This window comes from Mesoplodon densirostris, chromosome X, assembly GCF_025265405.1.
Source record: "Mesoplodon densirostris isolate mMesDen1 chromosome X, mMesDen1 primary haplotype, whole genome shotgun sequence".
Taxonomy (NCBI): domain Eukaryota; kingdom Metazoa; phylum Chordata; class Mammalia; order Artiodactyla; family Ziphiidae; genus Mesoplodon; species Mesoplodon densirostris.
The window spans coordinates 15,508,938-15,527,997 of NC_082681.1; the positions used below are offsets into that span (position 1 = coordinate 15,508,938).

General features: G+C 41.0%; 1 protein-coding gene across 3 annotated transcripts in view; it reads left to right on the plus strand.

Annotated features, from left to right (window-relative positions):
* ATP11C (ATPase phospholipid transporting 11C) overlaps window positions 1-19,060 on the plus strand; it is a 174,188-nt gene that overhangs the window by 110,710 nt on the left and 44,418 nt on the right. For all 3 annotated transcript variants that reach the window (XM_060086703.1, XM_060086704.1, XM_060086702.1), the window contains 8 exons: window positions 1,978-2,139; window positions 3,131-3,282; window positions 4,494-4,565; window positions 6,452-6,525; window positions 8,220-8,323; window positions 8,790-8,971; window positions 10,318-10,581; window positions 15,149-15,323. In XM_060086703.1, coding sequence (XP_059942686.1) covers window positions 1,978-2,139; window positions 3,131-3,282; window positions 4,494-4,565; window positions 6,452-6,525; window positions 8,220-8,323; window positions 8,790-8,971; window positions 10,318-10,581; window positions 15,149-15,323 — 1,185 coding nt within the window. The remainder of the gene's footprint in view (window positions 1-1,977; window positions 2,140-3,130; window positions 3,283-4,493; window positions 4,566-6,451; window positions 6,526-8,219; window positions 8,324-8,789; window positions 8,972-10,317; window positions 10,582-15,148; window positions 15,324-19,060) is intronic.

Below are 19,060 nucleotides of genomic sequence, written 5' to 3' on the forward strand. Positions count from 1 at the left end.
GGTTCTCAAAGCATGATCTCAGGACCAGCATCACCTGGGAACTTATTAGAAGTGCACATTATCTAACCCCACCCCAGAGCTACTGAATGAGAAACTCTGGGGATAAAGCCCAGTGATCTGAATTTTAACAAGCACCCTCCTAGTGAGTGTGAGGCAGACTACAGTTTGATAATTACTCTATCAGGGTATAGTTTGTTGGCCTATACCTGTGAGATTAATTGTACACAGATCCATAGTGCACAAACTGTTATATATAGGCAAACACTTTATTTAAATACACATTCATTCATTCATTTATTTATTTATGGCCGCGTCGGGTCTTCATTGCTGCGCGCAGGCTTTCTCTAGTTGTGGCGAGCAGGGGCTACTCTTCGTTGCGGTGCACGGGCTTCTCATTGTGGTGGCTTCTCTTGTTGCGGAGCATGGGCTCTAGGCGCACAGGCTTCAGTAGTTGTGGCACGTGGGCTCAATAGTTGTGGCTCTCAGGCTCTAGGTGCGCAGGCTCAGTAGTTGAGACACACGGGCTTAGTTGCTCCGCGGCATGTGGGATCTTCCCGGACCAGGGATCGAACCCGTATTCCCTGCATTGGCAGGCAGATTCTCAACCACTGTGCCACCAGGGAAGTCCCTGCACTTTATTTTTTAAAGCTATTACCTTTGTCATCTATAAAAGATTTCAAAATGGATTAAAGCTCATCCAAGTGCAGGAGCTGCAACAACATAGGACAACCTTCGGGGGAAAATGAAGGTTAATAATTTTGATCAGAAAAAAAGCCCCAAAGAATTTCATTTTAACTGGAAAAATCTAAATGATACAGGAATAATACCACTTGGATTAATTTAAAGAGAGAATTCAAACTTGGCTGGCTAACAGGAAAATAAAGAGAAGATTGGAATGCTATATTTGTGCCAGTGCTGCTACCGTGAAATGCTTTGAAAAATAATTAGAAAGCAACTACTGCTGCAGTTCATCTCTTTCTCCCTTACATAATAAAAACCTTAATCTTGTACTTACGTTTGTTCCTGTCAGCCCATAATTTTAACTATTTAAGTATAAATTGCCAAAAAGGAGGATAAAATTGTGGGTTTCCAAAAGCCAGATGTTATAAATAGAAGAGATAAAAACTGAAATAAAATGAAAATGCTCAAAATGGCTTATTTTACATGGGAAATTTATTTCATAGCCTATTTTTTCCATTATTTATGAAAGTATGCTTATATTATACTTTAACCTATCATTATAAACTCTGCTCCTTTTTTTAATTTGGAAATTTTTTGGAGGAGTATCTGAAAATATACATAGTATGTGGAAGAAATTTCATTTATATTTTTGATCATCGTTGACTTACTGTGTCTAATTAAGTAACATTATTTCCCCATCTGTCTATATTCTGTAACTCCTATATACATTCTATGACATAATGCATTTTACTTCAATCCAGTATATTTATAGAAAATTTTACTTTTCAAAGAAAGGTTTTGTTACATCCCAGTTAGTTTAAGTTCCTATCCAATATGTTTTCTCTGTGTGTGTGTGTGTGTGTGTGTGTGTGCGTGCGCGCGCGTGCACGCACGCATGTGTCAGTGTGTCAGAGAGAGAGAGGGAGAGAAATAATGGTCAGTAAATTGTTTCCCACTTGGAAAATTGACTTTTCTTATGTTAACTTCTTTATATCAAAACAGGTCGGTGTTAAGTTGAAGGGGTCTTAGTTTGATAAAATAGCCGCATTTTTCCTGCCTATTAATCTCCTACATTTAAGTAAGTCTACCTTAGACATGTGATACTATTTCAGTATCTTTAAAAATACTTCCTCATTTATCATTCATTTGATAATATTGCTTCTGTAATTACCTGACATTTGACAAGTTTTTAGAAAAGGTGATTTCTATGGATATGAGAATATCCTTTTAGTTATTCCTTATAGAAAATTAATCACATTGAAGAAAGAATGCATATGTTTGTGTTCTTGTTTTTAGGTGGATTATGTATTTACTGATAAGACTGGAACACTCACTGAAAATAGCATGGAATTCATTGAATGCTGCATAGATGGGCATAAGTATAAAGGTGTAACTCAGGAGGCTGATGGACTCTCTCAAACTGATGGACCCTTACCATATTTTGACAAAGCAGATAAGGTGGCATTTTCTGCGTTACCATTTTACCTTGAGAAATCAATTTATATAGGCATGTGTTAGCATAGTAGAAATTAAGGATTTGGGCACATGACATAGACTTTTGAATAACCATCTGTTTGTTCTTTCAACTTCACCTTTCTTATTTTATGGACAACTCCAGAATTTGTAAACAAGTAGAATTTATAAGAGAGCATTATGAAACATGGCATTTGGGTAAAACTTTCACTTGACTGTGTGATCATAATTTTTGGTGCTTTATCTTTAAAAATATGAGCTGCTCCAAGAATGATGTCTATTGAAATCATTCAAGTCCCAGCAGTGTCTAGGCATGAAATGAACCAGAGTCTCCCTGAACCTGAGCTATTGCCAGATTGTGAATTAGAATTGAATGAACTCTTTTTTTTTAATTAATCAATTTATTTATTTATTTATTTTGTCTGTGTTGGGTCTTCGTTTCTGTGCGTGGGCCTTCTCTAGCTGCGGTGAGCGGGGTTACTCTTCATCGTGGTGCGCAGGCCTCTCACTGTCATGGCCTCTCTTGTTGCAGAGCACAGGCTCCAGACACACAGGCTCAGTAGTTGTGGCACATGGGCCTAGTTGCTCCGCGGCATGTGGGATCTTCCCAGACCAGGGCTCGAACCCGTGTCCCCTGCATTGGCAGGCAGATTCTCAACCACTGTGCCACCAGGGAAGCCCTGAATGAACTCTTTTAGGCCATGGAGATGTCACTGCTTTGGTATTAGGTGGCACTACAGTAACCTGAATGAGTTAGCATAGCCCCTAGGGTGTGTTAGCTGAGAACCAACCATGTTGGTAGGGACCAGGAGAACATGTAGTTCATTTGAGTGTTATGAATTTATAAATTTTTGCTACTCAGTTTGCTGGAGGTTATAACATTTTCTCACATTAATAAGCTTTCTCTGTTCATTGACTAGTTACCAAGTGTTCACAGTGAAACTAATATAATCATTTTTCTGTTACTGTTCAATAGAATCGAGAAGAGCTCTTCCTGCGTGCCTTGTGTTTATGTCATACTGTAGAAATTAGAACAAACGATGCTGTTGATGGAGTTACAGAATCAGCTGAATTAACCTATATGTCCTCTTCACCAGATGAAATAGCTTTGGTCAAAGGAGCTAAAAGGTAAGCATGTACGTTATGCTAGATGAATAATTTCGAGAGGTACAGTTCTGCCTATAGTTAACAATATGGTATTTTTACTTCAAAATTTGTTAAGAGAGTAGATCTCATATGTTAAATGTTCTTACCACAAACAACAAAAAAGCAAAGGGGACACAAAGAGCCTGAGAAATGTTGGGATATGTCTCTACCTTGATTGTGGTGATGGTATCACAGATGTATTCATGTGTCCAAACTCATCAAAGTGCACACATTAGGTATTCGCAGTTCTCTATCAGTTATACCTCAGTAATGCTGTTTTAAAACCCAGAAATAAGTTGTAGAAAAATACATTAACATTTTTGAAGAGTAAAAAAAAATTAAACAGGGCTCCCCTGGTGGCACAGTGGTTGAGAGTCCGCCTGCCGATGCAGGGGACATGGGTTCGTGCCCCAATCCGGGAGGATCCCACATGCCGCAGAGCGGCTGGGCCTGTGAGCCATGGCCGCTGAGCCTGCGCGTCCGGAGCCTGTGCTCTGCAACGGGAGAGGCCACAACAGTGAGAGGCCCGCGTACCGAAAAAAAAAAAAAAAAAAATTAAACAGTTCTTGTACTTCTCCTGAGAAAGTGAAATCACAGGAGAACAGGAGTTATTTTGTTCCTTCTCTTATTTGCTTCAATTACCTTATCTTATAAGTATCCTCATTCTTTAATAAGGAGCCAAGCTACTTTATCTGAAAGTTTGAAAAAAATTCCCAAACCTAACCAGTTAAGACCAAAAAAAAAATAGCAATGCATAGATGTAACTTGCATTACTATTTATGCATTCCAGCCAGAAGTCCAAATATTCATATTATAGTTTGGAAATCCGATAATAATGGCCACTTTTTGCACAACACATGTTCTTGCTGAAGTGCTTCCAGCAATTTTGATATCATTTGGTAACTGAAAGTCCTGTTTTATCCATGAAGCCCAAGCTAATTAAGTGGATAAAAGTCACCCCATGTGTTAGCTACAGAACTGGAATCACAGATTGCCTCTTTCTTGGTTACAATTTGTGACTGGGCATTGACTTGCTCTGTGTTAACATCTCAGTGAGTAAAAGGAAGTAAAGTTATAGATTGAGATCTTATGAAAAAGAAGAAAACAATAAACAAGTATGAATAATGCCAGTGCAAGAGGAAATTAATTATTCTTTAAAGATACACAAAGGTCTTTTTTATTGTGTTTCGCAGGTATGGGTTCACGTTTGTAGGAATGCGGAATGGTCATATGAGAGTAGAGAACCAAAGAAAAGAAATAGAAGAGTAAGTAGCACTGTATGTTTGATGATTGTCGCTTCTTAACCCCACAGTCCACCTTAGATGGATTTAGGAAGGGCAGCAAAGGGAACTGATTGCATCTATAAATGTAGGACTCTGCTCTCCCAGTTCAGAGCTTTATGTAAATGTATTTGGAGTAGGAGAAGACATTTTTCATAGAATGGCAGAAACTAGCATTTGAGGTGTAAATGATTCCAATTCTGTTCACATATGGGTCCAGTAGCCTGAATGAGCGTCTGCCTGGACTTTTCTGAATTTTAGATGCCATTTCAGGTCTCCAACACATGCTCCAAGAAAAATCAGTGAACAGGCATGAAACCTTCTGCTGTCCAGAACCCAACCAATCATTCTGGGATTGCAAGCCCTGCCAGACATGGCAGCTTTGGAGTCAGAAGCTTTCTCTTGTTTTAGATGCTTGGGTGTGAGCCTCAGGGCAAGTACACTGATGCAGCCGTAGCTCCACATTTCTTTTTTTTTGTTTGTTTTTCTTCACTACAGAGACCCCAACAAACAAAACCACCTTGGCTTAATAACGGATTTTAATTAGCCCCTGGGATTAATTTGAATTCTTTATATGAACTTGAAATGTAATTGTCTGACTTCCATTCTGACCCCTAGCATCTCGTAAGACCCATCTCAGAAACATGTAACATATGTAGATGTGCTTAGGGAATATGCCCCTTTGGGAAGGAATGTTCAAGAGCCAGAGGAACCAGAAGAAGGCTCTTAGGCCTGACTGCCAGGAGCCCCAAGTCATTGTCAAAGTCCAGATTCTAGCCGGTTCACAACAGTGCCCCCATCTGGCCAACAACAAATGAGATACTGTGCTACACGTAGATGTCTTATATGTACACATCCCAAAGCCAATGACCCACTCATTCCCATCAAAGAGAAGCTTTGTAGTAAATACTTGTATACAAGTTATTTATTTTCAAGAAATTATTTCCTCACATTTTTTTCTAATAAGTCTTAGAAACTTTCTTCTTCTTCATCCTTTCATCTGGTGAATAGCTTAGCCATTTACACACAAATATGATCATGTCAATCCACTGTTCATACCCTTCAGTGGATTCCTATTGCCCTTAGGATGAAATCCCAAATCTCTGAAATGACCCACAATGTTCTCAGGTCCCAGCCCCTGCCTACCTCTCTTGCTACTCCCCTATCAACTAGATCTCAAGCCTTAAGTGAACTACTGTAAGTCCCCCCATGGGCCACGTGCTCTCATGTTGCTGTGCCTTTGCACATGCTCTTCTCTATACTCAGATGCCATGATATCCTTTCTTCATCGTGTCACTCCTGCAAAACACAGCTCAGGCACCACCTCTTCCAGGAAGCCTTCCTTCAGATGCCTTCTGTCTGTGCTCCCACATCTCCCCTGTGTGTTCCTTTGTTTCAGTATTTGGAAGACTAGGGGGTAGTCATCTCATTACCCTCTGTCTCCCTTATCATTTGGTAAGCGCCTTAAGGGAAGATGTGTGTCTCTTCTTCAGCGTCAGTCACTGTGCCTGACACATAGTAGGCACTCCATAGATGATTAAAATACTTGGCAGGGTGAGACTATTTCTAGACCCTCCCCATATACAGCTTCGCAGGACAGCTCTTTGTTCCTCATTTCTATGCAGTCAGTCTCTCCTTACTATTTTAAGTTATATAATGAGAAGATATAGATAACCCTTAACCAACACTGGTATCCTCTGACAGCATGTTCTAAGTGCAGAGAAATTCCAAAGACACAATGGAAAGCACCCGTTGTGCCCACAACTAGCAACCCTTATCCAAAGAGGAGAGCTCTGTTAACTTAAGATGTTTCTGTTGTGTTTTATCTTGGTCTACATATTTCACTTTTCTCTTTTTTTTTTCTATTAAAGGTATGAACTTCTTCACACCTTAAACTTCGATTCTGTCCGCCGTCGTATGAGTGTAGTTGTGAAGACTCAATCAGGTATGCATTTTTAAAACTTGACTTTTTCTTTTTCCATTTGTAGATTTGTATGTTGATCAACTACTTCAAGAGAGAAAAGCATTTCACGTAGTAGTGTATGATTACCGAAAGTCGTGCAAAGCTTTTGTATATGCCTTAATGTATTTATATAAGCACATGTTCAGTTTGTCAAATTGTCAGTGGCAGAACCCCCGGTATGACAATATATGCATTTTCTTGGAAAGTGAACTCTACCCCTCAGTCTTGGATGTCCAAAGAGGAACTGAAAGGGTGACTTTTTCACAGTTCAGGGTACTAACCAATCACCACCAATGTCTACCTGCAGCAGCCCACTACAACTAGATGGTATGAGACTACTAGCAGTAGAATCTATGAGTGTAAAGAGTTGCTGGTTATCCCTCTCTGACCTTCCTAATTCCCCACTGCTTTACACTTCCTGGAAGCAGGTAAACTAGAGATGACTAAGGGCCTGACTGCTGGGAAAGGGCATGTGATTTTACTCTAGCACCCTGGGCTGTTTGTTTAACACAGTAAAGAAGCTTGCCCTTTGCAGGGGAAACAGTACCATCATTTCAGGGTTCCCCAATGTTCTTGGGAGGAGCCATGGTGACTGGGATGCCTTCTGCTCAGATTCAGCAAGACCCATGGGTAGCATTCCTGCTTCGTTTGTGGGCTCTCATATTCCTCTGTGTGTGTGTGTGTGTGTGTGTGTCTGTCTCTCTGTCTGTCTGTCTGTCTCCAGGTGGTTTTCCAAAATATCCTTGATTTATTTCCTGGTAATTTACTTTTTAGTATTAAATCTGTTGAAAATGTCTTAATATGAGAAGGGGAAGATTTAGACGGACCCTTCAGGGAATATATCCTACCTTATTCATACTTTGTGGTGTGACTGCAAAGTCACGATGCTGATTTCATTATATGTGAATGTGGAATTTGTTTTATGACTTTTAAACACATTATGGCTATGTGAGAGAAATTTTTTTAAAAAACACCTAACATTTGGAATACTTGCTGTTCTTACCTGTACACATGCACGTCCATGTTCTAGTGCAGATGGTAAGATGTCTGAGGAAGTGGTCTATCAAGGGCCTTGACCTCAGAGCTACCCTTTTTTAACTTTTTGAACTTAGCACTTTGCCTTATAAGGTCAGAGTGTCCTTCTTAATGGTACTGTCTACTTTCCTGGGTGCATGGACTGGTATAAAGCTGTAGTTGTACTAGCATTCTACAGAGCTACTCTCCAGTTTCTGGTGAAAACCTTCAAGCTACTGTTTTAAAAGCTAATGTGTATAGTCTTTCAAAATGATTTTATCTTGTTTGAGCTTGAGTTTGATCCTTGACATCTGTAGATGCCACATGTGAACTTTAGACCATGGTTGACAACATCTTCAAAGAGAATTCAGATGCAGCTCCTTGACACAAGCACCGTCTTCTGTGATTCACTTGATGGAAGTTTCTTTTAACAGAGGTGCATGTTGTAAACGCTGAGATATTAGTTATGTCCATATTGGTCCCAAGAGGTGGTGAACGTTGTCCTGACAGAGTAAAGGTCAAGATGTCTGCTTCCATTTGGATGAACATTCCAAGGCAGGCTCAGGATACACAGCTGCTGGGTGGGAGAGGCCACCTTAATAGTTATGTACTATTAAAATCCCTATTGTAAGTAAGTCAAGTACTCTGATTCTTTATTTTAGGAGACATACTTCTCTTTTGTAAAGGAGCCGACTCAGCAGTTTTCCCCAGGGTGCAAAATCATGAAATTGAGCTAACTAAAGTCCATGTGGAACGTAATGCAATGGTGAGCCTACACTCCCTCCCCCCAGTAGATAGAGAAATGCTAGAGATGACTACGTCTATGGATTGCTATTTAAAGGACTGTTTAAATGAATTTTAGCTTATTTTTATGGCCTATTTTTATATTTGGGGATTTTGTAATATTATTTTCCTTATTTTAATATAAAAAATCCTGGAGTAAGTTTCTGTTCAGAATTTGCACCCTTTGAAGACTTTTCAAGAATCTTTGCTTTATGTTCTGCTTTTTGTTTGTTTTTTTAACCCCAAGAGCTATTAATTTGTTATTCCGAACCTAATTGAATGTTAACCCAATGCAATCTGTTCTTTCTCTTTTTTCCCCCTTTTTTAACTAAAAAGGAAATTAGTCAGAATTTCTCTTCTGTGTGGTAAAGCAAGAGTATTTAAAGAGTGTGTTTTGTTTGTTTTTATTCATTATTTGGATAACTAGAGATCTCCTACCTTGCTTCTAGGATGGGTATCGGACACTTTGTGTAGCCTTCAAAGAAATTGCTCCAGATGATTATGAAAGAATTAACAGACAGCTCATAGAGGCAAAAATGGCCTTACAAGACAGAGAAGAAAAAATGGAAAAGGTTTTTGATGAGATTGAGACAAACATGAATTTAATTGGAGCCACTGCAGTGGAAGACAAGTAATTAGAAAATGATATTCTTGTTATTTTAATGACCAGTCATTTAGGGTGGTATCTGTCCAGATTGGTAATTCATTCTCAAGTTTTGAAATCTTTGATTCAGCTTTGTCTGTACATCAGATTTTGAACTGTTTGTGGGAATAATTTTTAAGTTAAATATTTGTGACTTAGAAGAATGAATCTGTCATCTCTAAGGTCTTTTGAGTACTTACTAAGCCATCCCTTCATTTATGCAGGTATTTATGAAGTAGTCTTACTGTGCATAGGAAGCTTTGTGCTAGAGACACCATTTGAGTTGGTGCTTGGTAGAATGGGTACAATTTTGAAAGACAGATGAGCAGAAGGGAAATTCAAGGTTGAGCAAACAACATGAGAGCTCATTGTAACCTGGTTTAACAGACTAGAGCATATTTTTGCATACTTTAAAATAATTTGCTCTAACCATACAGGCTGAGCTCTGCCGGGCATGATTATAGGGCTCCAGAATTGATCTTGAAAAAATAAGTTTTAGATTCTATTTTAGGAGTTTTCTAGAAGCTATGAATGCAAATTGTGAGGCTTAACCCAAACATGAAGTTATAAACATATATTCATTGGAAGGTATTAAAGTTCTAATATAATTCATTTAGTCTAATTTCATTGTTATTCTCTGACCAAAAGGAATGCAAAGTATCACTCTTCTTCTACCCTTGCCTTTCAGAATAATGCTTAAAATCTCCTTCAGAATGGTTGGCTTTCCTAAACTTCCAGCTCCTCAGGGATGGGGATTTGCTAACTTCCTTCAGTATTTCATTAGACTGTGTCTGGCCCTTTCTGTTTTGAACCATGTTAAGTATTTGTATAGTGAGAAAACATAAACTTTCCAAACCTCATTGTTTGAAATGCACTTTAATAAGTAAAACTATGCCAGAAAGAGTATGCTCAGAAATGGTAGAGGATATATAAGAAAAACAACTGTTAAAATATGTCAGGACTCCAGAATTGCTATGAATTATAAGGATATTCTCTTTTTTTTTTTTTAGGGGAAAAAAAACCCTATCATTTAATTCACCTTTTTCTGAATTTTCCCCCTATTTTTCTTTTTTTTTATTAGTTTCTGCTTTATAACAAAGTGAATCAGTCATACATATACATCTGTTCCCACATCCCTTCCCTCATGCATCTCCCTCCCTCCCACCCTCCCCATCCCACCCCTCCAGGCAGTCACAAAGCACCGAGCTGATCTCCCTGTGCTCTGCGGCTGCTTCCCACTATCTATCTACCAAGGATATTCTCTTTAACAAGCTTTCTTTTAGAATCTGTGTCAGGAATTTTCAAAGATAAAAAGGTTTCCTTTGTGTTTCCAGGCTGCAAGATCAAGCCGCTGAGACCATTGAAGCCCTGCACGCAGCAGGTCTGAAAGTCTGGGTGCTTACTGGGGACAAGATGGAGACAGCCAAATCTACCTGCTATGCTTGCCGCCTTTTCCAAACCAGCACCGAGCTCTTGGAACTGACCACCAAAACCATCCAAGAAAGCGAACGGAAAGAAGATCGATTACATGAGTTGTTGATTGAATATCGTAAAAAGTTGCTGCATGAATTTCCTAAAAGTACTAGAAGCCTTAAAAAGTAAGAAAGTACATCAATTTGTTATATTTAGGCATTGGTACAGATGTAAATCACAGCTGCTTATGCAGAAGGCTCCGTTTTCTGTAATTTATCAGTCTTTGTTTTTTTTTGTTTGTTTGTTTGTTTGTTTTTCCGGTATGCGGGCCTCTCACTGCCGTGGCCTCTCCCGTTGCGGGGCACAGGCTCCGGATGCGCAGGCCCAGCGGCCATGGCTCACGGGCCCAGCCGCTCCGCGGCATATGGGATCCTCCCAGACCGGGGCACGAACCCGTATCCCCTGCATCGGCAGGCGGACTCTCAACCACTGCGCCACCAGGGAGGCCCTATCAGTCTTTGTTTGCAGGTGCTTTATCCTTGTAAGTTAGAACCTTTCCTGAGGACTTGGCTAATGGCCCATTTGAGATTATTTGGCACTTTCCACCTCTTCTTTCATTTAAAAGAAAACCCTGCCCTTCTCAAGCTTTAGAAAAGTGGTTCATTTTCTAAATACTTAGGGTCTGGGTACTTATCACTGATACTCTGTCCTGGTCCATGTTAAGAAAAAATATTCCTTTTCATGGTCTCTTAAATTGAATGTAATAAAATCAGTCTCTAAAACAGTTTCCATGCAGGTCGAGGTCCTGGAGCCATTTTCTGTGTGAATTTTCATGCCCCAGTGCTCCAAAGGAGACCAAATACTTGATAGCATGGCCACTTGACTGCTTTCAACAAGCTGCTTAGGAAGCACCTGTAGACTCTAAGGTTCTCAAGGAAAGCCACTGATCCACAATAATTCAATACCCAGAGTTACATTTTCCTACACTTGACATTGACCAAGGCCTAGCTTTGTCTAAACCAATTACTGGAATTTACCTTGGCCATAAGCAAATCAATTTCCTCTTCTGGAATGCCACAGGATGTGTCTGCAATAAATCCAAAGACCCGTAGATAATATTATTTCACAATTCTTAAGTGCCCTCTTTTTTCCAGGAACAACATTAAGCACTTTAAATTATTCTCATTTAATCTTCACAGCAACCCAGTAACACAGTCTCATTTTCTTCATGTTAGAAATAGGGAAACTAAGGCTCAGAGAGATGAAGTGACTTATTCGAGATAACACAGTTAATAAGGTGTAGAACAAGTCTACCCAATTCCAGAGCCCATGCTTTTAACAACTATGCTCTATCTGTGTCCTCATCACTAGTGTTTAAACTGACTTTAAAAATGAATAGCCCACATTCATGAGGCTATGGCCAATTTTAAAACAGCTGTTGTTCTTCTGTTACTTGGACATCAGTGAGAGTAAACAGGTTTTTATTAATTGCCTATGATAAATGTTTCCTTCCTTTAACCAAATGGTACTTATAAAGGCAGTCCAGATTACATGTGTTTTACTTGCATTTATCTTAGTCTGCTCAGGCTACCATAACGAAATACAAGAGACCAGGTGGCTTAAACAGTAGGAACTTATTTCTCACATTTCTGGAGACCAGAAGTCTGGGATCAGGGTGCCAACATGGCCGAGTTCTGGTGAGGTCCCCCATCCTGGCTTGCAGAAAGCTGCCCTCTTGCTGTGTCCTTACTTGGCAGAGAGAGAGGAAGCTCTGGTGTCTCTTCCTCTTTTTATAAGGACATTAATCCCATCATCCCATCATAAGGGCCCCACTCTCATGACTTCATCTAAACTTATCTCCCAGAGGCCCCATTTCCAAATATCATCACATTGAGGGTTAGGGCTTCAACATGGGACTTAAGGGGGGACACAGTTCAGTCCATAGCACCATTCAGGAGCCCTTGGGCACTTTTGTAAAAGCCAGGGCTTATGGAAAACTGAACTCACCATCTCAACATTCCCTCTTCCTGACTCAACATTCCCTCTTCCTGACTCATCTTTCCCCAAGTTACACAAGCATCAGACACAGAATCCCTTTTGCCAGCTTCTGCTCCTTTGTCCCTTCCACTTCAAATCAGCCACCAAGCCTTACCCATGTCCCCACTCTCTCCACTGGTGCTCCACATCAGATTCCTAGTAACTCGTGCCTCAAAGCACGTAAGCTCCCCTGCCAGATGAGTGGTCCTTAGGTATAAAGTACTGCCCATGTCACAGCCCTGCTCAGAAACCTTTAGTGGATCTCTGTTACCCACAGGATCAGGTCGTACCAAAGGCCCCAGGTGACCTTTTCAGCTTATTTTCCTAGTGCACCACACATACATTCCCTCTTTTCTTCACCTCTTTCTGTCCTGTCTTTTAAGTTCCATTTCAGATATCATACCTCACAAAGAAACCATTGTTCTTTCCTGGTGTGTATTTATTGTCCCAATCACTGGATATTAACCTTTTTTAAAAAATTTTTACTTTATATTGGAGTATAGTTGATTAACAACGTTGTGTTAGTTTCAGGTGTACAACAAAGTGATTCAGTTATACATATACATGTATCCATTCTTTTCAGATATTAACCATTTAATATCATGTTTGGTTGGGTATATTCTCTCATGTGTGCCTCTGTTACCCCAAGGAGATTTTCTATTCTCCAAAGAAAGATTAGTTAATAATTCTTTCCATTCTTCTACATGGCCTAGTTAGAGACCAAATATTGCTTGATTGATGATTGAGCCACTGTTTTCTGCTGATTGTCAGCTCTGTGAATAGGGGAGCAAAGGAGAATGCATGATTGATATCTTTTTTTTCGCATATATAAACTTTTTTTAAAATTAATTTATTTTTATTTATTTATTATTATTTTTGGCTGTGTTGGATCTTCACTGCTGTGCACGGCTTTCTCTAGTTTCAGTGAGTGTGGGCTTCTCATTGCGGTGGCTTCTCTCGTTGCGGAGCACAGGCTCTAGAGCACACGGGCTTCAGTAGATGTGGTGTGTGGGCTCTAGAGTGCAGGCTCAGTAGTTGTGGCTCACGGGCTTAGTTGCTTCCCCGCATGTGGGATCTTCCCGGACCAGGGCTCGAACCCGTGTCCCCTGCATTGGCAGGCAGATTCTTAACCACTGCACCACCAGGGAAGCCCGATATCTTTTTAATTGGTGAATAAAACATGCTCATAATATCATGAAGCAGAATATGAAAGGAAGGAAGGAAGAGGCATATTGGGCTCTCACTACTCATAGTCCATAGAACAGCAGCTCCATTATCACCAGAAGCTTGTTAGAAATGCAAAATCTCATGTCCCACCCAAAAACTACTGAATCAGAATGTGTACTTTAACAAGATTCCCAGGAATTTTAACAAGATTCCTTTAAACATTAAGCTTTGAGGAGCATAAAATTAGACAAATGAATCTATTGTGTAATGATGAGATCCTGCTATGTTTAATACGTCTACTGCAGCGGTTCTCAAATGGCACCCAAGATTTCCTGAGCAGAAATTGATTAATCTGTGTTTTTTTGGTTAATTGCAAAAGAAAATTAAAATGTTAATTGGTAGAATTTTTTCAGTTGTGAGTTTTCCCTCATATGTTTTTCTTAAATACTTGGCACCTGTTATATATTTATATATATATATATATATATATATATATATATATATATATTTATTTATTTATTTATTTATATTTTATTTTTGACTACGTTGGGTCTTCGTTGCTGCACGCAGGCTTTCTCTAGTTGTGGTGAGCGGGGCTACTCTTGGTTGCGTTGTGCAGGCTTCTCATCGCGGTGGCTTCTCTTGTTGCAGAACAGGGCTCTAGGCGTGCGGGCTCAGTAGTTGTGGTGCACGGGCTTAGTTGCTCCACGGCATGTGGGATCTTCCCAGACCAGGGCTTGAACCCATGTCCCCTGCATTGGCAGGCGGATTCCTAACCACTGCGCCACCAGGGAAGTCCAGCACCTGTTATATTTGTCTTTCCTGGCAACTAATACTACTTCATCCTGGCTATACATGAGAATTACCTATGGAGCCTTTTAAAACATGCCTATATGTAACCAAGCCCTGCCAAGATACCCTGATTTAATTTGTCTGTGGATAAACCTAAGACATGGGCTTTTTTTCAAGCTGCCCAGGTGACTCTCATGGGAAGGCTATGGTTGAAAACCACTAGTCTCGTATAAAATGATACTTATTTAAGGAACATATATCATTATTGTATGCTATTCTTTAATGAACACTATGTCTTTTTAGTAGTCCATCATATTTGAGAAGCCAGGTCTATTGATAGGTTTTGTCATTCGGGCAGAGATATTAAGAATATCTTCTGTGATTTGTATACCCCAAAGCCATTTTGTCTTTTCCCTGCATTGTTAAGTAGTTTTCAGATTGACTGATGATTTGTCTTCATATCAGAGTTTGATGGAACTGTAATTTCCAAAATTCACCTTGAGTTTCTTATATGGAGACTGGCTGCTGGAAGTCCATTATTTTTATATTTACAACTTAGTGCCATCGATATGGGCAGCTTGAGTCTCAAAGATGTGATAGAAAGTGTCTGTTGTGCCATTAACAGAGTCGGTTGCTTCTTTAGAATTTACACGTCCAGGAACCAGATTGATGATAACGCTCCTCTGAGTGGTTTTTTAAAGTTCCTAAATAGCAATGTATAGTAGAGTCAAATATAGCATTGTTTTTCTTTTTCAGAGCATGGACAGAACATCAGGAATATGGATTAATCATTGATGGCTCCACGTTGTCTCTCATATTAAATTCTAGTCAAGACTCTGGTTCTAATAATTACAAAAGCATTTTCCTACAAATCTGTATGAAGTGCACTGCAGTGCTCTGCTGTCGGATGGCACCGTTACAGAAAGCCCAGGTAACTGGATGTTAGTTAATGTTCCATTCTGGGTACTTCTGTACACATATGTGCAAATGTTCACTTTTAATTTTCTTCAAAGAGCCCTGAGTACCTTATTATATTTTCCCTGGATTCTTCCTCTATGTGGTCCAACTCAGAAGTCTTCCCACCGATTTGAATTAAACCTGTGCTTCACCTTTTTGTCTCCTCAAGCTGGCTGTCTAATTCCTCACCTTGCAAACTTCTCTAATGAGTGCTTGGTGCCTGCTGCCTTCATCCCCCGGCTCCTGGCTCCACTATTCCATTAGCCCCACGCATTCTATCTTCTCACCTTACTCTGCTGCATCTCCTGGAGGAGAGCAGTGACCTCCTTGCTGAACCCGTTGTGTTGTCTTTCGTTTTTCCCTCATATCTCGGCTGCAGTTGACACTGCCAATTATGTCCTCCTTTAAACTCTCCTCCCTTGGTTTCTGTGATGCTCCACGGTCCTTTTTATTCCCTTCTTGGCAACCTAGTGTCTTTTTATTTTGTTTCATCCTGTGTCTTCTCCCTAACTGTCAGTTTTTTTGGGGGGGCTATGTCTTCCCTCTGCTCTTCACTTACATCCTATCTCTCTGGATAAGCACATCCATTTCTATGACTTCCATTGATGATATATCTCGTCCTGACTTTTCCTCTTTGTTAAGTCTCATATTTCTAGCTGCCTGCTAGACGGCTCTATATGGATTCCCCATTGTAACATTAAATTCTAGTATCCAAGACAGATATTATAATTTTCTCCTTCAGGCCAGTTTGTTTTATCCCTTGTCTTTATTATTCCTGTTACCAGTGACATTTTTCTTTGCCTCCCTAAGTCTCCAAACTGCCTTTGATCCTCTTCTTCTCACTCACTCCATATATAGTCACATGTCCTACTGATCCTACCTTTTGTCATAGCTCTCATTGTGGTGCCACCTTGTTAAACTTTTTATCTCCATCTTAGTGCAAGCAAGCCCTTAGGACTTTACACACAGGCTATTTGATTTAATCTTCTCATTAGTCTCCTTGCTTTCGCCCTTCCCCATTCCATCTCTTTCCCCATACTCCCAAATTGATCTTGTTAAAACAGTACTTCTCCCATCATATATTCTCGCTCAGAACCTTTCAGTAGTTTCCTAGTCCCTTAGGATGAAGGGCAGATGACTCAATATGGTACTCAGGGCCACCCCTGTCGACCCTTTCAATGTGTCTGTACACATTTTGTGTCCACCATCACTCTCACGTCCAGCGAGAATCATCCACTCCTGTTGGTTGTTCCCCCTTTGTGTCCCTTCCACGTGCCATGCTCACACCAACTTCTAAAGCTTCCCTCATATAATTTCCTCATCTGGAATTCCCTCTGAATTCCTCTTGGCCTAACAAAACTTTTACTCCTAATAAAACCCAATGCAGGGGCAACCTTCACCTTGCTTCCTTGTACTCACTGAGTCTCGGGAACCTTAGAATCTCAGGTACACACCTTTTCACTTCTGCAGACACTGTATTCTTTTCTATGTGTTGGTCTTGCTTCTTCCCGTCCCTCAGCTGCTTGCTCTAGACCTAGCGGATGGCGCTGTGTCTTTGCCTTCTCCTTCACACACCCTGCCCCCTACCTCGCACATGCATGCACGCATGCACGAGCACACAGCTCATCCTAATTTAAGGCATTGTCTACCTTCTTCTCACTTTCAATTTCCACCACAATCAGGTGCTCTTCTTTTCTTCAACCTTAAGAGCCTTGGTTAGCCCCAGCTGGGGAAGCAGATCCTATCAGAACAGTATCCATAGAAATCTGTCCCTTTAGTCAAAGGCAATACCTCTTTCCCTTTCTTTTCCTCCTGTATTCATTGTCTGCTGCTCAAATTGCTCACCTGGGTTCTGACTTCTCCACTGCCCAGGACAGTATCTGAACTCCTAACACTGTGCTGCTTCTCCCACCCAGACTATGGAGCCCCCTGTGGTTCAGTCCTTAGTCTGTTTTATTTCCCTCGCTATCATCACCTCTTCCAGGATATCACCTACTCATCTGTCATGGCCACATAGGGGATTTTCTTTTTTTAATATTTATTTGATTGATTGATTGATTTTTTGGGGGGCTGCATTGGGTCTTAGTTGCCACACACGGGATCTTTGTTGAGGCATGCAGGACCTTTCCTTGTGGCTTGTGGGTTTTCTCTCTCTCGTTGAGGTGTGCGAGCTCAGTAATTGTGGCGTGTGGGCTTAATTGTCCCGCGGCATATAGGATCTTTTTTTTTTTTTTCCCGGTATGCGGGCCTCTCACTGTTGTGGCCCCTCCCCTTGCGGAGCACAGGCTCCGGATGCGCAGGCTCAGCGGCCATGGCTCACGGGCCCAGCCTCTCCGTGGCACGCGGGATCTTCCCGGATCGGGGCACGAACCCGCGTCCCCTGCATCGGCAGGCGGACTCTCAACCACTGCACCACCAGGGAAGCCCGCATATAGGATCTTAGTTCCCTGACTAGGGATCGAACCCGCATCCCCTGCATTGGAAGGCGGATTCTTTACCACTGGACCACCAGGGCAGTCCCCACATAGGTGATTTTCAAGTCAGTTCTCCAATCCCAATCTTTGGAGTTCTACTTTACTTCTCCAGTTGCTTACTGGGCACATGTTCTTGGGTGTGTCATTGTCACCTCAATTCAGCCTTCTCTAGAGCCCAAATTGTCATTTTCCTTGCCTTTTTTTTTTTTTGGCTGCGTTGGGTCTCCATTGCTGCACACAGGCTTCTCATTGCGGTGGCTTCTCTTGTTGCGGAGCATGGGCTCTAGGTCTGCGGGCTCAGTACTTGTGGCTTGCGGGCTCCAGAGCACAGGCTCAGTAGCTGTGGAGCACAGGCTTAGCTGCTCCACAGCATGTGGGGTCTTCCCAGACCAGGGCTCGAACCCGTGTACCCTGCATTGGCAGGCGGATTCTTGACCACTGTGCCACCAGGGAAGTCCCTTTACATCTATTACTGAGCTCACTACACTTCTAGGCCTTTAGATTCAAAACCTTGACGTCCCCCATGCTTTACCCTTCCGTGTGGTCTCAGTCACCAAATTCTGTCCATTTTCTAGTACACTGTCTTTCCCATGTCTTTCTTTCCATTACCTTCCAGGTACAGGACTTAAACAGCTCATTGAACTCCATGTGGACTAACTTCTCTCTTTGCCTGCAGTCTGGCCTTTTCTTCCCATTTCTCCTGCACCCTGTTGCCACTTTCATAATATCGCTCCCTGTTGATGTGGCCCCATATATACCTATCCATGTCACCTGTATAAAAACTCATTGGTCTGGTCAAACCAGATCTGTTTTCTAAGCATATACTGTACTTAACTGGCTGTGTGCCTTAGAACATTCTGTGCTCTTCCCTTTCCGTGGGATACTGCTCCAACCCCCTTTTCCCCATCCATGCACATTTACCAGTCTTTTATGGTTTAGATCAAACCACCCTTTGTTCTATAAAATCATTTCTGATCATTCTGGCATGTAGTGTCCTCTCCCTTCTCTGACATCACGGGCCTTCTTATGTGGACAACTTAGATGACAGTGTTATATATTCCCTTGCATAGGTATTGTGTATCGTTATCTTGTATTGTTAATCTGATTATCTGATATTATTGTATCCATTCCCCATTATATGCTTCTTGAGGTGTGAGACCAAGCAGTATATCCTTTCTGGATATTTGCACTTTGCTTTTGAACATTGTATTGCATGTAGTTATAGTTGATCAATAAA